We start from the raw sequence: 19,027 nt of genomic DNA on the forward strand, positions 1-19,027 counted from the left end.
CGCGGAGGACGCCCACGGGAGTCAAATCGAAAGACCTGCACCTGGCGAGCCAAACGTGTCTTCGGACACTCCCGCCACTAAAAGCCATTCATTTTCCAACTTGCTCTGAGGTACTGCTTGATTTGGTTATATTTGGTCATTTTTGTAACTATTCAGACTGAAAACGATGTTTCTTTTAACTTGCATCTGCCATACTGTTTGTTGAAAGTATATCTTATTACAAGGTTTCATTGTTACGAATGGGAAAATTGACTTTTGGGACAACCTGTATAGGAAAATAAATTATGAAAACCAGTTAGTTTGGCATTTATCCATTTTATTAGAAATTAACGTTGTACATATACATATTACAATGCATTGCTCCATGTTTTTTTATTTTTATTTATAACATTTTCTTTCTTGTAAACGGAAGTATCTAAGTAATCACAGAAGATAAGACTAATCAACATAAATAGAAGAGAATGATCAACAATACACGCGCGGGGTCACCTGAAGACATAGCGGAGTTCAGCAGAAGCATTGCCTGTTTGCTGCCACCATCGTCCAGTTTCTGGCCATTTGTCTCGATAATGACGATAAATCGTTATTACAAGCGAAGTTCACTTTACCATCAGCCCTACTCATTTGCTCCCATGTCGAAGGGAATCAAACAGAGAAGGGATGAGTTGTTAGACGTTCCAAAGCGGAGCCTTCGCGTCATTTGATGAAGAAGTAAATATACAGGACATTTATTTCTGACCTATAAATGGCACCAAAATGAATAATGAATAATTTTGTTGAAAATTATCTCAGTAAACTTCCCCCCGGACTAACTTACCACAAAGTAACTCATTGCATGTTCAGGATAAAGAAACTGCTCTGTCGTTGCACGATCGAATTTTACGCAATCAATTTATTTTTGACAGAGAGAAATCCCAGAAGTTTATTAGAAAATGTAATACTTCTCGCAGATTTCAAACACTGCATTAGTCACGTGTGGAATAGACACCTGTTAATGGTAATTTAACCATGAGATCTTCACTGTCTTCAACAAGTGGTGGGAAGCTGATGAAGAGGGTCCGCTTTGGAGAGCAAGCTGTGTCGTCGTCTTAGAATCCGCGGTAGTTGCCGGGACGGTATTGGTTCTGGCTGTACTGGTTGTACTGGTTGTATGGCTGCTGAGGCTGACTTACAAGGTTGAGGGACTTGGCAATGGCCTCAGGAATAGGGGGAGGAGTGGGAAGGTGAGCACCCTGAGGTCTGAAACCATTCTCATCGGCAGTGTAGGTGAGAGTGATTGGGGTACCGTCAGGAGCGGTGTATGAAAAGGATCCCTGGACAGTCTGAGCCTCTCGTTCGGGACCAGCGCCAGCGTTCTTCAAGTAGCCAGACTCCTGGGCATTGATACCATCTCCAGTCTGGTAACTGGAAAGAAAGAATGCCACAGAGTTCAATAAAAATATTATTAACACAGTGGATTGTCATACAAACATAATGTCAAATGCCCATGTATTATTACAGTTCTTCAGGTTTCCGGGTGTTTGGTTGAAGGGTCTGCGTATTGGTCTTCATTTTAGAGGGTCCTAGGTTTTATCCTGACCACGTATGGTTAATTGCTCTATCACGGGGAACGGGGTTTTGTGTTTTTCTCAATACTCACCTCCTCAATCGCACACAATACAGCACACCATACTACCAACTACCACAGAAACACGTAATAATAAATACACACCTTCATATAGGCTTGGCGTCAGGAAGGGAAACAATTCGGAAAACTGGGCCATGTTCACATTTAAGACACATTTGGCACTCGCTACTCTGCCATGGTGTGCTAAATCGGCAGAAGAGAAAAAGGAGAAGAAGAAGATTAAGGTTCATCAGGAGCTGCCAATCCGAAATGGGAAAGGCGTGTTCTGTGCACCTGGAAGGACGTTGAAGGAAAGAATCGAAAAATAAATTTAAAACGATATTTCCATTTCTGAACAGGCACATTGCCATGAGGTTCACCCAACCTGCACCAAAAGTGCAGCCTGACATGAAGGTAACCTGAGGTTACGAGTAGTTGAAGCCTTCATGTTCCACTCTTATTAGGGTCTTGAAAACATGTAAGGAGATGACTTTGCCTTTGCCTTGCATTGAAGTTCATCGTAAATTAATTTATAATTGTATAACATTTGTTGGTGGTTGTGATGGTGGTGGTTTTGGTATTATCAACCTCCACTAAAGTAATTCGATAAAGGATCTTCGGTGATCAGAATAGAACCGGTGTAATCAACATGATCTGGCAAACAGCTGGAGTGCGGAAGTATGGTAGGTTGCGCTTCCGTACGAGACGTCCCACGTTCCCTTTAGCTGAAAGGTCAGCGCAAAGCTCTCCAGTTCAGCAGGTACCGGCTTCGAATCAACGTCGGGCCGGGTGGTATGTGTACGGCCGCGTCTGGGTGGTTGCGTTCTTAGCAAACGTAACAGCTTTTTCGCACTACCAACCACCGCAGATCCACACTGAACTGTATACATCGTCACAAATTGCACTAGTGCCCTATTTAAAGAATGAGGAAATCAGCTGGAGAAAGTGGAAAAATGAGTTCTTGAATGTGTCTGAAGACTAAGATGCGAAGTTTTATCGTGTCGAAAGCCAAGTCCATGGAGTGGATACGTTTGAATACCCGCTAATTTCGAAGGACATAACTGCATTGTTTTCCATTATTTTTAATCAATATAAAGTTCGAGACCTAGCCCTGTTTGACCCACTCCGTACCGCTAATGCTGTACTTCTTTATCAGGTGGGTGTTTTCTTTTACGATTCTCTTTCTTATTTCTTTGCATAATATGTTTTATTAGTGAACGTTTTTCTAATAATAAATTGACATTTCTAGTGAATTTGGCGGATAGTCCAAGAGAAAGTATACAATAGTATTCGGTGAGTACACCATTCTTTCACCTTTAGATAAAAATGGTACAATGATATGACGTACCTCTCCAAAGAACCGGAGAAAGAAGGAAATGCCATTTGGCCTCGTTTCAATGACGGTGAAATTCTGACATTCACCTCCCCTTGGGAGAGAGGGGGCAACGACTGCATATAAACATTATATTTTACATTCATGCGGCTAACGAATGAAGGGACCGATTATCTCCCGGTATAAGGCGATCCCCTATACCAAGTGCCAACAGTCTCTTTGAGAGTGGATGAGCAGGTATGAGTAAGGGCACTCTATTATCCTGGGGACAAGAAATTGTTCCTAAAGGCGGAGGAACCAGTTTGGTCAACGGCATTAGGATGCAGAAGGAAACGGTAAACCACTGTATTAAAGATCCTAAGAAATATGCCAATAAATCCACAAGGCATGGCTGCAACGTCAAGATCGGAGCTGGCCGTGTGGATCGTCTACCTCCATTTGGAGACGACGGCTTAGGAAGAAGAAGATATGACGTATCTGATTTTGAAGACAGTGTGGAAGGCAGTGAACATTACATGACAGATGATTAGTCAGCTGATGAAGAAGACGAGCGACAGATGAGCTGGAAATCTACCCTGCAATACTACACACGTGACCCAAGACAATCCAAGTGGTACCGGTACACACAGACATGTCACCTACAAGCCTAGATCGGTTTGTACTTTTAATTGTATATTCTTTATCTTATAACACCAGGTGTAAAATCCTTATTATAATAAAAAGTTTTGTGAAAAATAAGTGCTTTTTATATTCCGGGCACAGTAAATGATTAAAACAAAGGTTTTTGATTATTTATGACTTTCCTCTAGTTAGAAAATGTTTGGATCAGTTCCACCATACCGTAACAATGATTAATATGTTTGAACTTGTCATATTAAGGGCAGTTTACTTACTTGTATGCGTAGGAGCCGTCAGGGTTGACCTCGTTGCTATAAGCCAGGATGGGTACCTGCTGCTTGTAGCTGGGCTGGTTGTAGTACTGGGCGAACTGGGGTCGGGCGATGGCAGCCACGACGAGAGCAGACAGGCACAAAAACTGAAACACGTAAGATAACAAGGCTTGTAAAATAATGGAGATGTTTGAATAAATAGCAACATCACACAATTGAACATAAATAGAACCGATCATTCACGTAAAATGGAAGGTATGCAGCAAAAAATATGAGATATATATATATACTAGCAATATACCCGTGCTTCGCTACGGTATTATACTGAAATTTATAATTGAATGCTTATTGTTTTAGATATATAATCCGCCGAAATTCGCGATTTGACACGTTTTCAGCGAGAATCCACCAAAATTCCTGATCTGACTCGTTTTCTATTAGATTACGGCTGGTTTCCTCCCATTTTTCAATCTTCCTTTCCAGCAATCGATTTCGTACTTCCCGGGCTAGGCTCAGGCATTCTTCCCGGTCAGTTGGGTCCGTAAATCTTTGCCATACCGTATTTTCCTATAATCATTTTTAATCTGGATAAAATCCTTCAGGAGATCCGGCGTAGTGTCATATTGGGCGCCTTGGCGGCAATGAACCCGCGGCCGGACTGCATTCTTAGTCATTACCCGTCCAGGAGCCGTTTCCAGCGCGGTCCGCATATTTGACGACGGTCCGGAACATTATTATTATTATTATTATTATTATTATTATTATTATTAATGTTATTCTTCTTCTTATTATTATTATTACTATTATGTGTTGCTCGGATGAATGATGACAGGGAAAACCGGAGTATCCGGAGAAAAACCTGTCCCGCCTCCGTTTTGTCCAGCACGAATGTCACATGGAGTGACCGGGATTTGAACCACGGAACCCAGCTGTGAGAAGCCGGCGCGCTGCCGCCTGAGCAACGGAGGATCCGTATAAGTACATTAAGAACAGTAAAATCAATTGGCCTCACCTCCTTTTACACCCCACCGCCGTCAGTTTTTACTGCCAACCCCCCCCCCCCAAAAAAAAATTAAAAGAAGGCGTGTTTCTTTATGTTTAAGGGAGATTCCAAACACCAATGTTCACGTCTATTACCTTCAGTTTTGAGATATAAGTATCCCCATAAATATAATTTACTTTTGTCACTTCATTTCAAACTACTCCCCCCCCCCCCAAGTGAATTTTCCCGCAAAAAAATACTTGTTTCTTTAATAGTGAAGGATCTTCTAAATACCAATTACCACGACTCTAACTTCTTCACTTTTAGATTTATGTGTCCTCATGAAAGGAATTCAACTCCTTTACACTCCCGCCCCCCAAGATGCTTTCCCCCCCCCAAAACGCGTTTTTCTTTGTTTTTAAAGGAGAACCAAATACGAATTTTCACGTCTGTAACAACTTTAGTTTTTATTAGATGTATATATTCTCATACAATTAAAGTCAATTAATTTTTCAATTCTTTCACCCCCTCCCCCCGCTTCATTGGATTTTCCGAGAATACGTGTTTCTTTACTTTTAAAGCAGATTGCAAATATCAAATTTCACGTCTGTAACATCTTCATTTTTAAGATATCAGTAGCCTAATTAAAAGAATTCAACACCATTTTCAGTCACTTTCACCCCCCCCCCTCCACCCAAGTGGTATTTCCGAAAATTAAAAATACACGTTTCTTTATGTTTAATAGAGATACAAATACCATTTTTCACTTCTGTAACATGTTAAGTTTTTTAGATATACTGTAAAAATTCTCATTTTAAAATTTCACCCCTTTTGGGTTCCCCTTAAGTGGAGTTTCCAAAAACAAATCACCTATGTTCCTTTACATTTACAGGAGATTCCAAACACCCACTTTTTACGTCTGTAACATTTTACGTTTCCAAGATAATCTTTCAAAAAATTCACCCCAATTTGTCACTTCTGTTTAACCGCCATTAATAGGATTTCCAAAAACTAAAAAAATACGTGTTTCTTTATTTTTAAAGGAGATCCCATATACAAATTTTCAGTTCTGTAATATCTTCCGTTTCTGAGATACATGTATCCTCATTAAAGGCATTCAACCCATTTTTTAACCTTTTAATCCCCTCCTATTGGGATTTACAGGAAACAAAAAATACGTGTTTCTTTATTTTTAGAGGAGATTTTAACTACCAATTTTTACATCTGTAAATTTTAATGTTTTTCGATGTAGACACATTCATTTTAAAAAATTCACCCCCCTTTTCACCCCTCAATATTTGGATTTTCCAAAAACGAAAAAATACATGTTTCTTTACATTTAAAGTAGATCCCAAATACCAATTTTCAGGTCTGTAATATCTTCAGGTTCTGAAATATATGTAGCCTCATTAAAGGCATTCAACCCATTATTCACCCTTTTACACCCTTCCTATTGGGATTTTCCGAAAACAAAAGAATGCGTGTTTCTTTATTTTTAAAGGAGATTCTAAATACCAATTTTTACATCTATAAACTGTAACAGTTTTGAGATATAGATACACTCATTTTAAAAAATCACCCCCTTTTCACCCCCCCCCCATTAATTGGATTTTCCAAAAACAAAAAAGTACGTGTTTCTTTATTTTTAAAGGAGATCCCAAACACCAATTTTCAGGTCTGTAATATCTTCAGTTTCTGAAATATATGTAGCCTCATCAAAGGCATTCAACCCCTTTTTCACCCCTTTTCACCCCTCCTATTACGATTTTCCGAAAACAAAAAAATACGTGTTTCTTTATTTTTAAAGGAGATTCTAAATACCAATTTTTACATCTATAAACTGTAACAGTTTTGAGATATAGATACACTCATTTTAAAAAATCACCCCCTTTTCACCCCCCCATTAATTGGATTTTCCAAAAACAAAAAAATACGTGTTTCTTTATTTTTAAAAGAGATCAAAAGTACCAATTTTCAGGTCTGTAATATCTTCAGTTTCTGAGATATAAGTACTGGTATACTGATTAAGGGCATTCAACCCATTTTCCTCATTTTCACCCCTTTTCACCCCTCCTATTGGGATTTTCTGAAAACAAAAAAAATACGTGTTTCCTTATTTTTAAAGGAGATTCTAAATACAAATTTTCACATCTGTAAACTTTTAAAGTTTTGAGATATAGACACACTAATTTTAAAATTTCACCCCCCTTTTCACCCACTTAGCGACGGAATATCCAAAAATCCTCTCTTAGCGAGCACCTACATCTTAATATGAATATATCTCCAAAATTTCATTTCTTTATGTCCAGTAGTTTTGGCTCGGCGATGATGAATCAGTCAGTCAGTCAGGACAAGCTACTTTATATATATATAGATATGTGTGTGTGTTTGAAAATAGAGGAGTTGATCATAGGCACGCATTATCTGTATCAGTCCTAAAGAATTTTCTCAAAAATGGAAGATGTTTCAAGAAAAGACTGAATAAGATTTCTGGCAGTACCAGCAATTGAACCCGGATCCTCCCCCACCCCCTCCCACGAGTACAGAAGCTAAAAGCGATAACCTTTACACTACGGATATAATAGTTTTGTATAGATCTATGCGATTTTAAACTAGTAGTAAATCGTTGCATCCCTCAACTACTGTAAATAGTAGTGCTAAGATATTGGAAATACCTATATGACTTATCCGTGAATTTGTATGTCACTGGGTTGTAATTATTATTATTGTTATGTTGCATTTCTTGAAATGAAATCTTTTTTTAAGTTATATTATATCAATTTCGACTAAATTACTGAGTGACTGAATTGTAATTATGGTGCACTTCATGTCAGGGAATAATTTTAACTATTTCTTTTGAATACATACACAGTGCTGGGTCATAACAATTTGCATGTAAACAGAAGTCGTGAATTCTTTTAAAAGTATTCATATGTTGTTGGTTCTTTTTGTGGGCGAGCAAATGAGAGTATCAGGGTGAAAACTATGCATTTTTACTCGTCTGTTTCCGAGAAATAAGCTACCGATGTGTCGGAAAATCGATCTGTCTGAGAGGCGGTATTTAGCCTCCCGTCAGAGAAGAAACCCCCTCATTGCTAATTAGAGTATATTTTCGATATATTCAGTCACATATACTGTCAAGTCTGTAAAGTAGTGAAATGGATTAGCGGATTTTCTAACCTTATATTCAAAAACGTTCAATGAAATATTGAATTCGGGCGTGGCGTATGGATATTCAGGAACTCAGGATTATAAAACTCAAGTTAAACGCGACTGTGTGTACAATACAGTAACTAGATTTCTGGTGTTGATGGTCACGTAGTGAGCGAACTAGCTCTTATTCTATCGAGCAATCAATTTGCTGAATGAACCTCAGGGATACGTGCCTCTCCAGAAGTGGATCTCGTTTCTAATTCTTTGACCTGACGGAGGAATCGAACTCAAATCCTTCTGGATGAGCCGGGCACACCTTTTCCGCATCGGCTAGGCAGCACCTAGCTCTTCGATTAAGAAATGTAAAAATGCTCGCAGAATATTTAATTCATTATTATTAAAATAATATACTGTACAATATCTACCGCTTCTCCCACGTCTGTGGGGTCGCGGGTTCGAACTGTGTCGCACATGCTGATTTGGCCCTGTTTTACGGACGGATACTCTTCCTGACGCCAATCCTATGCGGAGGGACGTAATCACTACTACGTGTTCGTGTGGTGGTTGTAGTGCGGTGTGCTGTCTAAATACGAAAAGAAAAATGATAGGGCAAACACGAACACCCAATCCCCGAGCCATGATTAACATCCCCGGCCGGAAGTCGAATCCGGTATCCTCTGAACCGAAAGCCTCAAAGCTGACCATTCAGCCAAGACGTCGGAGAGAATTGGAACAGGTCCAAGTGATATAAAATGCTGTGCGCCTGGGTGAGAACGAGAATCGACGACATATTCTGCAAACGTGTTGCCGACTAAAAAGCCGAAGTTATTAAATTACTTCCTCTGAACCGAAGGTCGTGACGCTAACTTTTCAGTTACGGAGTCGGACAGAAGTAACACATGTCACCAGGCACATATACACAGAAATTACACGATGTTGATGACCATGGTGTTAACAGCCCGTTGGTTCCTTGGCTGAACGTAGTGACTTTCGCTTCAGAAGGCCCCGGGTTAGATTCCCGGCCGGGACGAGGATTTTAACTTTGTCTGGTTAATTCCTGAGGCTCGGGGGCTGGTTGCTGGTGTTCGTCTTCATATACATTTACATACAATACAGTTCATTAGAAACCACCACAGAAACGCTTCCCTCCATATTGGATTAGCGTTAGGAAAGGCATCCAGTCGTAAAACTGGAATAATTCTATACAAAGTGTCGAATCCAGGTAAATGAGAAAAGACCAGGAAGAAGAAGAAGAAGATGTCAAACCCCTAAAAAAAACAACAAGCACCACGTTAGCAGTAGTGAAGTATCAGCCATTCACACCTTACGTTTCATCTGGACTACTTACAGTTCAATTAGATAACAATGTTGTTATTTTCCGCTCTGCAGTGTAACGGTTAACACTATTAGCTGCTATCTTTAGTGGCCTGGGTTCGATTTCCGGTACATCCGGAGTTTTAAGATGGGCAGGAGGGATGGAAAATCGTTAAAGTGTGCCTGAGTACCACTACCACCACCACCACGAGGATACAAGTTTACTTTTACAATTTTACTAGGCGCCATGAAGTAACTAGTTGTTGCAGTGAAATCCACATCTCTCCTGTAATTTGCAACCTTGCTGTAAGAAAGACTGTCACACTCATTTTCTACCTGACGACGTAATTCCCCGTCCTCAAAAGGTGTGCAAGAAAAGATTCGCTACGAGAAAAGTTCTGTGTCTGATCGATAATTGCTTATTCAGCGTCTTAGTAAGTCACAAAGTGGGCGGGTATTTTTATGGAAATGTGTCATCAACCACACTAATCATCGTGGAAATGGAAGGCTAATATTGTGCAGATTATAATTCGAAACTTGAGAAAATCAACGTATGAACACAATATCCGGTGTTCAAAATAACGCCATTCAACCTGTTTTTTCTAAAGGGTTGGCAGGGCACTGTAACTTGTGACTGACTTTCAAACATGAAACAAGTATCATTTATTTCTCATCGGCGTCCGTTTGAATGATAGATTTTCAAGAGACATATTTCATATCGTCCGCCTCTGTGGTGTAGTGGTTAGCGTGATTAGCTGCCACCCCCGGAGGTCCGGGTTCGATTCCCGGCTCTGCCACGAAATTTGAAAAGTGGTACGAGGGCTGGAACGGGGTCCACTCAGCCTCGTGAGGTCAACTGAGTAGAGGTGGGTTCGATTCCCACCTCAGCCATCCTGGAAGTGGTTTTCCGTGGTTTCCCACTTCTCCTCCAGGCGAATGCCGGGATGGTACCTAACTTAAGGCCACGGCCGCTTCCTTCCCTCCTCCTTGCCTATCCCTTCCAATCTTCCCATCCCTCCACAAGGCCCCTGTTCAGCTTAGCAGGTGAGGCCGCCTGGAAGAGGTACTGGTCATTCTCCCCAGTTGTATCCCCCGACCAAAAGTCTGAAGCTCCAGGACACTGCCCTTGAGGCGGTAGAGGTGGGATCCCTCGCCGAGTCCGAGGGAAAAGCCGAACCTGGAGGGTAAACAGATGATGATGATGATGATGATGATGATGATATTTCATATCTCAGAGTTTGCTCAGACTTCTGCTCTGGACAGCGTACCTACAAAATGACAGATAATAATGACAGAAACTTCAACTAAATTTCTCAGCACAAGTCAATTATACCGAAATATTATTCCTGAGAAATACACCAAAGTGAGAAAAGTCAACTGGCAAGAAGTTACCGTAACATTTAACTTTCTCTAGCTTGCAAGTTCTTAAGAGCAGTACTCACTGATAAAATGAGGGAATTTAGATTTTTTTAAAGTAAAGGTAGATTATTACTCGTAAACAGCAACTATTTGCGCAACGTGTGATTCGCAAAACTAAATTCTGTAGGAATGACCAACGCTTAAAATTAGAAGGAAAAAAAAAGAAGAAACAATCAGGCGCTTGCAAGCCATCTTTCTCAAAAGTAAAAGACGGTTCGTGCGAAGTGAAGAAAAACTATTTTGTGTTCAAATACGGCACACGATACTGGTTTTCCATCCGGATGACCGAGGTTCGATTCTCGATCGATCTCGGGTAGAAATTTTCATCACAAAAATCTTGTGGTGTTAGAAAGAGCATGCCGTCTTAAACTCGCGGGAAAAACTCGAAATGAGCCAGGTGGCTTCAGCGACCCTAAAGATTCTCTGGCGACAAGCTGAAGAAAGCTCATATTGCAATTATGCATTCTATTAATTTTTATTGGAAGTGTAAATGAATTAGATATTTCTGTAATATTTCTCCTATGTTAGGGGCTACCTAGCTCGAGTGGTAGAGGCATGTTCGATTTATTCCTCGCCAGGAAATAGAAACATTAGAAACGGGATTTCCGCTTTTGAATAGGCACATGACCCTGAAGTTTACTTAGCCTACACTAAAAATGAGTTCCAGGGTAATTCATGGGAATAAATTTCGTCAGCAGGAATTAACTTATGTATCACATTCAGGGCCGAAGTATTAAAAAAAATTAATTCTCGGTCTTCACGAGAATATCTTAGATATGTTTACAGACAAAGGAAGGGATCGTGAGGATCCATAAAGAATGTAATCCGACCTACCCAGGTTCAGTTATACATCTGGAATAAATACATTAAAAAGTTATCTATACATGAATTACCAATTGTATTTATTCAACCGTTTTCAATAATTGTAGCAGTTATAGAAAAATTCTAAGTGTGTTACTTTATAACACCGTATAAAAGCATTATGCAGTATCTTCTTTCAGCACAAGAAGACCACAAAAAAGCCAAGAAAGAAGACAAAGCCTAATACAAACCAGAATAAAGTTAGTGAATTTATCACGCTTGCTCCCAGATGTGGAGAAGAGGGCGGCGAGGTCAAGCAGAGCAGAGATCAAGGTAAAGTCAGAGAAGAGTTACGATCGTACACGTAGGAATGAGTTGTTCCTTGTTCGCGGGAAGGGCTGCTGAAGATTACACAATACGAGACACTAAAACTGATAGACGACATTTCGAGCCAGCTGCTGGACAAGTGACCACCTCTAGTGGGTGGATCTGATTGCATAACGCTGGGAATCTGGTTTCACAACTCTCCTGACTGTGGTTCACGAGACAGATAACCGTCTCAAGCATCTTCAATTAGCAATACCGCCTGAAGTACTCTCTTAAATCTGTGTATGGGGGCGTGATAGCTGAGCGATACCGTTACTAGTTTCATCACGGCAACTGTGGTTCAAATCTCAACCAAAGCACGTCCAATTTTTGTAGTGAAAATTCATCTCTCTACGTTTCGATTCAACTTAAAACCGGAGAGCCTGTAGAACTATGCTCAGGAAATCAAAAGATATGTAAAACTACTAGATTGCTACTTTCATGAGTAAAGTTTTTTCCCCAAGGTAGAGACTTATATATGATCTCGTTGTTACAAATGTTTCAAAGCACATTGATTCACATGATCGAACTCTGAAGTTCTATATAATTCACCTTAGAAAGTTCATTTCTATTTGTTTAATATATCAGCTATGTTTCAGACAAAAATGACTGAAGCTAGCAGCGTCGTCCACGATTTTGTATGTTGAACTAGAAAGCTTCTTAGATGTGTAATACGTACAACTGTTACTTATGCCAAAATTAATACACTGGAATATCTTGAGTCATTATCAAAGCGCCACTCCTGTCTAGTCTAGAAGTGAGAGAGTTTGATTCTCTGTTGGGAAGTCGGAAAATATATAAATGGTACATTCACTTCTGGGAGTTACTCAGCCTGTAACAGAAATGAGTACCAAATCCATTCTCTTCTCCATAATAATGCCCACAAGGACTTACCACTTGTCCTCGCATAATACGACTAGTTAGTATCTATGTCATTGCCTTTTAACTACAGTACTGAAATACAAAGGTATTAGAACCGGGAGAATTGGCCGTGCGGTTAGGAGCGCGCATCTGTGAGCTTTCATTCGGGAGATAGTGTGTTCGAACACCACTGTCGGCAGCCCTGAAGATGGTTTTCCGTGGTTTCCTATTTTCACGTCAGGCAAACGCTAGGGCTGTACCTTAAGTAAGGCCGCGGCCACTTCCTCCTCACTTCTTGATCTTTCCTGTCTCATCGTCGCCATAAGACCTGTCTTTGTCGGTGCGACGTAAAGCAAATCGTAAAAAAGAAAAAAGTATTAGTTTGATGCCACGACGTGTCTGGGCACTAAAAATAAACAACAGAACGATAAATTTACAGAAACGAATCTTGTAGCATGGCATGTTTTGAGGATTCACCTATCAATACTGTTATTGGTTTAACGTCTCACTAAGTACTTTTCATGGTCTTCGGAGGCGTCAAGAATCCACATTTTTTTCATCACAAGTGTTTCTCTTTAGTCCAAGTAAGTCTATACACAAGAAACCTGCATATTTAAGCACCTTCCAAATGCCAATGTACTGAGTCAGGATGGAAGCCTTTGTATCAGAAAGGTGCTCTACCATCTGAGCCATTCAGCTCAGCGGACGTAGTGTTTTAGGGAACTCTTGAGGAGCATACGAGTGTGTGTATACCCAAGGAAAAATGGCACTTAGAATAATGGTTTTTTTAGTGCCTAGACTCAAACTTGAAATCTGTGGAACTTGGATGTATTGACTGTGATGTTCTCGTCGTTTGAGCTATGACAGAGAGTTTCTAAGAGACAGGCGCAAAGAGTAACAATTACAAGTCTATAAACTTGGCCAGGAATACACTAGAAAGCGAGACTAAGCCTGTACTTGACTTGAAATATGTGTTGTCATCTTTAACTGGTTGTGGACACGTTATATGAACTAAATACTTTTTTATTAGGCCACGCCGGGAGTGCCCTTGATGTCTTTACGAGAAAGTGATGTTACGAACTGAAATATTGGACTCGTGTGTGACAGAATGTTTCCTCCGGCTGCTCCACTAACATGCATCAGAGAGCAAGTGCCCGCATTCGGATAAGAGGTAGTGAAATAAAGAGCCTCTGGCAACACGTTTCTTTTTATGCCAGGCTCACAGTGATTGTACGTTCAGTCCTCGGCCTGAAGGCTGGTTGGATCCTCAACAGCTCCACCATTAGCAGACATCACGGAAGAGGCGTACTGGGGAATGAGGAGTGATGTAGTTTCTCATGTAGTTTCCCGTTGCTTTCCTCACTGAGGCAGAAGTTGTAATCATATATCAGTCTGCCAAGTCCATTGAAATGCATGCAGCAACCGACCCTATCAGCATCTTCACACCATTCATAACAGGGACTGGCTGCATAAGGAATCACTCATACTTCAGTCACTTTCATATTGTCAAAGCCAAGGATAAGACTGAGACATACCAATGAAAGTAATCAAATTATTGATTTAGTCCATACCAGAAGACATGGTGCACTATAAACACCAGGTATTGCCAGCAAAATCAATCACAATGATTAATAAAAGTAATGTATAAAGCATTAGCAGTTCCCTCATGAAGTAGAGTTGCGAAAAGTGGTCATAATAGCGAACAGGCAGGAGGGAAATTGAATCAAGCGAAATATTCCTTCGGTGTTTGGGGTTCACCTTTCTTATACCAACAGAGAAATTAACATATCCGTTAACAATTACAGGTCTTCAGCCTTACAGACACGTTATATGAACAGAAGCAAGATTAGTATCTTCATATAACACGAATAAATGCCAACTGAACATCCAGAAAAACCCTCAGTTACCAACCAAGAGGAGGAAGAAATGTACGAAGACTGATATTAGAAGGACAGGCGATGTCGACTCTGAGAGCGAAACAGACTGTTTGGTGTATAACCTGCAGTTGAAGAAACAAGACAGAAAAATTATAACTGCTGTTTCTTGTAAGGCACTTGGGAGACAATCATCAAGTCCCAATTCTCAGCCCGGTTTCTTGCGCGAATAGTCAGCAAAGTAGCCATCAGTTCAGAGTGTCCCGACCGGGAATTTCACCGTGTCTGGTTTATTCCTAAAGATCAGGAACTGGATGTGTTTAAGTTTGTCCATTTAAATACAACACACTGCCAAAACCAGTTTCAAAATACATCTTTTTTAAGAACGATATGCATATTTCATAAAGTAATTAATGGGACGCAAATCCAATATTATTATTGGAGAAGATGTTTTGCAAGACTATTGTCTGTCACGCGCAGACAATTGAACACACTGGCTCCTGAGCATGTCCTGAAACGGTAATTACGTTCGGTTGAAAGAGTGAAGTAGGAAATCGAGCTGGTTTAGCCAGCACCGCGGTGTGAATGTGGCGTGCCTACCTCGTACTTAACGGCTCCAGATCCGATTTCCGGCCTGTCCAGGGATTTTAACTCCGGTCTGAGGGCTGCAATAGAGTTCGCTCTTCCTCGTCAAGCGGAGGAGCTGTGTGATACGAAAGACAGTGTACGCGGTCGTGGAATTCAAGCTGAGGATGTCGTTACTCTGACCACGTGACTCTCCAATGCCTCCGGACCATCTGACTGGGCAACAGCCGGCGCCATGGATTTTTTTTTATTGGTTTCGTATTTTCACTCCAAGCAAAAGCCAGTGCTGGACCTTAATTAAAGCTATAGTTGCTACCTTCCCAGTCGTAGATCTTTCCTAGCTATCGTCGCCAAAAATGTATCTAAATTAATAAATTTCCAAAACACATACATTTTAATGGAAGTATTGCAATAATAAAAAATTAACTAGTCCTCGCCCCGAAATGGTGCAGTTCTTTTCAGACACACGCCCAATGGAGGTGAGTTGCATATACACCCCTCCAGCCAATATTAAATTTCTGGGAATCGAACGCGAGCCTCCGAGGACGGCAGCTAATAGCACTATTACAGTGCGGAGGTGGTCACTGAAATAACTAAAATGGTATGTAAAATATGAAATCATGCCATTTTTATGTTACAGAAGCTTATATGGTTCAGGTGAAATAGAGAGCTTTTGAGATACTATTTAGTTTTTCCCATGCTAACAGCGTCAGTATTAGAGTAGTACATGTGCTGATAAAGAGAAATCGGATAGAAAATATGAAAGGGGATGAAATGTCGTATGGCTTTTAGTGCCGGGATATCCCAGGACGGGTTCGGCTCGCCAGGTGCAGGTCTTTCTATTTGACACCCGTAGGTGACCTGCGCGTCGTGATGAGGATGAAATGATGATGAAGACAACACATACACCCAGCCCCCGTGCCATTGGAATTAACCAATTAAGGTTAAAATCCCCGACCCGGCCGGGAATCGAACCCGGGACCCTCTGAACCGAAGGCCAGTACGCTGACCGTTCAGCCAACGAATCGGACTGAAAGGGGATGAAAGAATACGAACCAGCTACAGTAAGCTGGACACAGATTTAAGTATTACGAAAGGTCGGTTGGTTGCCTACTCACTTCTCCTTACATTCATACTTCAGCGTAGCGTCATCTGGTTAGTGACAGTGCATCAGCGCTTGCGTCACCCTTCAACTGTGGGTTTTTTACGTCGTCTTCTCCACAGGATTTTGATATCACCTGTTTGCGTTGAAATATTTTAAACAAGTTTATTTGAATATATTCAAAGAAGTAACCATTGGACGTGATCTTACTTGAACATCGACTCAGAATACAAATGAGCTGAGGTGTGTTTATTTTAGAAACATTGCGTGTGCATGGTCTGTAGACCTGACCACCACAGCGGAATATCTCCCACTGTTTGCGAATGAATGCAATGGCAATCGTGTTCTACCAATTAGTTATAGGCTGATGGATGAGTTGCAACTCAACATTTCACTGACATTTCGTGAGAGTCGTTATTACCATAATTAACTTCGTATTTACTGTATTATTAATTATTATGTGGCCAATCTGTATGCCTCTGACAGAACCCTGACCTGAGACGAAGTTTACGAGTTCGTTCTCGACTGTGTGGTAGTATTTGTACATGTTTAAATACGCCCGCCATGCGTCGGTGGATTTTTCCGGCACGTAAAGAACTCCCGTGCGTCAAAATTGCGCCACATCAGCGTCTTGGAAAACCACAGAAAGTTAGTGAGACGCAAAATTAATAACATAATTATTATAAACACTGAGAAAAATTAAACACTAAGAGTTTTAGATTAGCAATATCTCCATTGCCTTATTCTGGAACTGAAGGATAATTCAACAACGAGATAAAACGAATTGTAAAGATAAAATTGTTAAGATGAATACATGAGAGCATGAGAGAATTCTTGGTGGTTATATTTGAGTACGAGCCAACACATTTTCCGATAGTAGACTATAGGCCTATAAAGAATTCAAAATTCTAATTCACACTGTACCCGTGAAAATGAAATGGCGTATGGCTTTTAGTGCCGGGAGTGTCCGAGGACATGTTCGGCTCGCCAAATGCAGGTCTTTTGATTTGACTCCCATAGGTGACCTGCGCATCGTGATGAGGATGAAATGTTGATGAAGACGACACATACACCCAGCCCGCGTGTCAGCGAAATTAACTAATGATGGTTAAATTTCCCGACCCTGCCTGGAATCGAACCCGGGATGACCAAAGGCCTGCACGCTAACCATTTAGCTATGGAGCCTGACACTGTACCAATAAACAAGCCCGAAAGTTAACCCGGAATGCATCTATTTATTATTAGAATGATTTAACATTTTACCAATCATTATCACATTTCTGTACTAGTTGAGATACATATAAGTATTAAACCTTTCCTTTTCCTTTCCTTGATAATCTGGTAGGCTGTTAATTAATTCGTGGAATCATCTAATATTTAGTGGGGCATGCGGTCTTAGTTCGAATCTCGGCTAACATAGGTAGTATATTTAAAATACAAAAAAAACGTTCTTGTGGTTCACATTCCACGTAAATTTGGAGGCTCCATATCTATGATGACGATATCAACGGTCACGTGAAACTGTTCGTTTTACTTTCCATTCATGTAATATTGAACGAAAGAACGTTTCAAGAAGCCTGTGTCCAGTAAGAGAAAATGTTTCACATATTGAAAATGGAATTTGAATAAAAATTGGCATAATTTAACTCAAATTTGAAATAAGCAGTTGAAATGAGCTATTATTGAAGCACTTTAGAAGTTATAGAATGTTATTCCAAGTATTTTGCCTTAAGAATGCTAAAATATTGAAAACGGATTATAGACTCACAGACAGACTGAATAGATTTTCTTAATGATATCAGTTTTAATTAAAATAATTAAAAATTTGATTTTTTTTGTCATTTAAGTAAAGTTAGTTGAAAGTAGTACTAAAAGTTTATCAGTAGTCTCTTCTTATTTCTAATATAACATAAATTTGAATTTTCTTAATGATAACATTTTTCTTGAAAATAATACAAATTTGAAATTGTCTCTTGAAAGTGAAGATTATTTAAAGGTTAGTAATTAAAATAAAGTTGGTTTAAAATATGTAAACTACGGCTTCATATTTCGAATATACAAAAAATTCAATTTTTCTATTGATTACAGTTTTAATGAAAACAATTCAAATTTGAAATATTATTTAAAATTGAAGAACATTTTGGCAATGTTTAGAATTTAAATAAAGTTAATTAAAATATTTAACTCCAAAAAATGTATGCACAGCTTCTTATTCTGAATATAGGGCCTACTAAAAATTTAAATTTTCTTCATGATAACAATTTTCATGAACATAATTCAAATTTGAAATTACCTGTTGAAAGAGAAGAATATTTTAAAAATAAAGTTAGTTGCAAGTATTTTTAGAGTGCTAAAAGTTAATCTATTCTTTTAAATATTCTGGAAATATTAAAAAGAATATTTCCAATTAATGAAAAGACAAACCGCTGTGGAATATACAAAGTTCTCTCACATACTGTTCGAACTAACGTGTGTTAACTAGGAAATGCAATTATAAGATAGATTTTAAATGTTTAAATCCTGGTTAGGTTAACACTAGTCACATCAGTAGTGAAGCTGGAGAGAATCAAGCTGTGGATTGTATTTACCAGTTTCATGGCGACGACTTGGTGGTTTGTTCCGGCACTGAAGCTGAAGAGTGGTGATGTGATGCCATGTCAGCCCCGCGCCGTCTTTATATACCCACTTCGAGTCGCCTCCACCTGCGAAGAAAGCTACGACACCCTGTGGCAAGACAGAGA

The 19,027-nt window shown here is 39.8% G+C and overlaps 1 protein-coding gene across 1 annotated transcript; it reads right to left on the reverse strand.

The window, feature by feature from the left end:
• Window positions 1-295: 295 nt before the first annotated feature.
• On the reverse strand, window positions 296-18,983 carry LOC136868387 (endocuticle structural glycoprotein SgAbd-2). The gene is made up of 3 exons (XM_067144771.2): window positions 18,875-18,983; window positions 3,833-3,975; window positions 296-1,404 (listed from the first exon to the last, which is right to left on the reverse strand). Exons 1-3 carry the CDS (start codon window positions 18,881-18,883, stop codon window positions 1,089-1,091), a joined length of 468 nt encoding a protein of 155 aa, XP_067000872.2. The 5' UTR covers window positions 18,884-18,983; the 3' UTR covers window positions 296-1,088.
• Window positions 18,984-19,027: the final 44 nt, after the last annotated feature.

Source organism: Anabrus simplex, chromosome 1 (assembly GCF_040414725.1).
Source record: "Anabrus simplex isolate iqAnaSimp1 chromosome 1, ASM4041472v1, whole genome shotgun sequence".
Taxonomy (NCBI): domain Eukaryota; kingdom Metazoa; phylum Arthropoda; class Insecta; order Orthoptera; family Tettigoniidae; genus Anabrus; species Anabrus simplex.

Bases quoted from the DNA above. Each gene is read 5' to 3' on its own strand.
- LOC136868387 (XM_067144771.2), bottom strand. The intron at 1,405-3,832 runs GTAAGTAAACTG...CTTTCTTTCCAG, and splicing joins GACGGCTCCTACGCATACAA to TTACCAGACTGGAGATGGTA.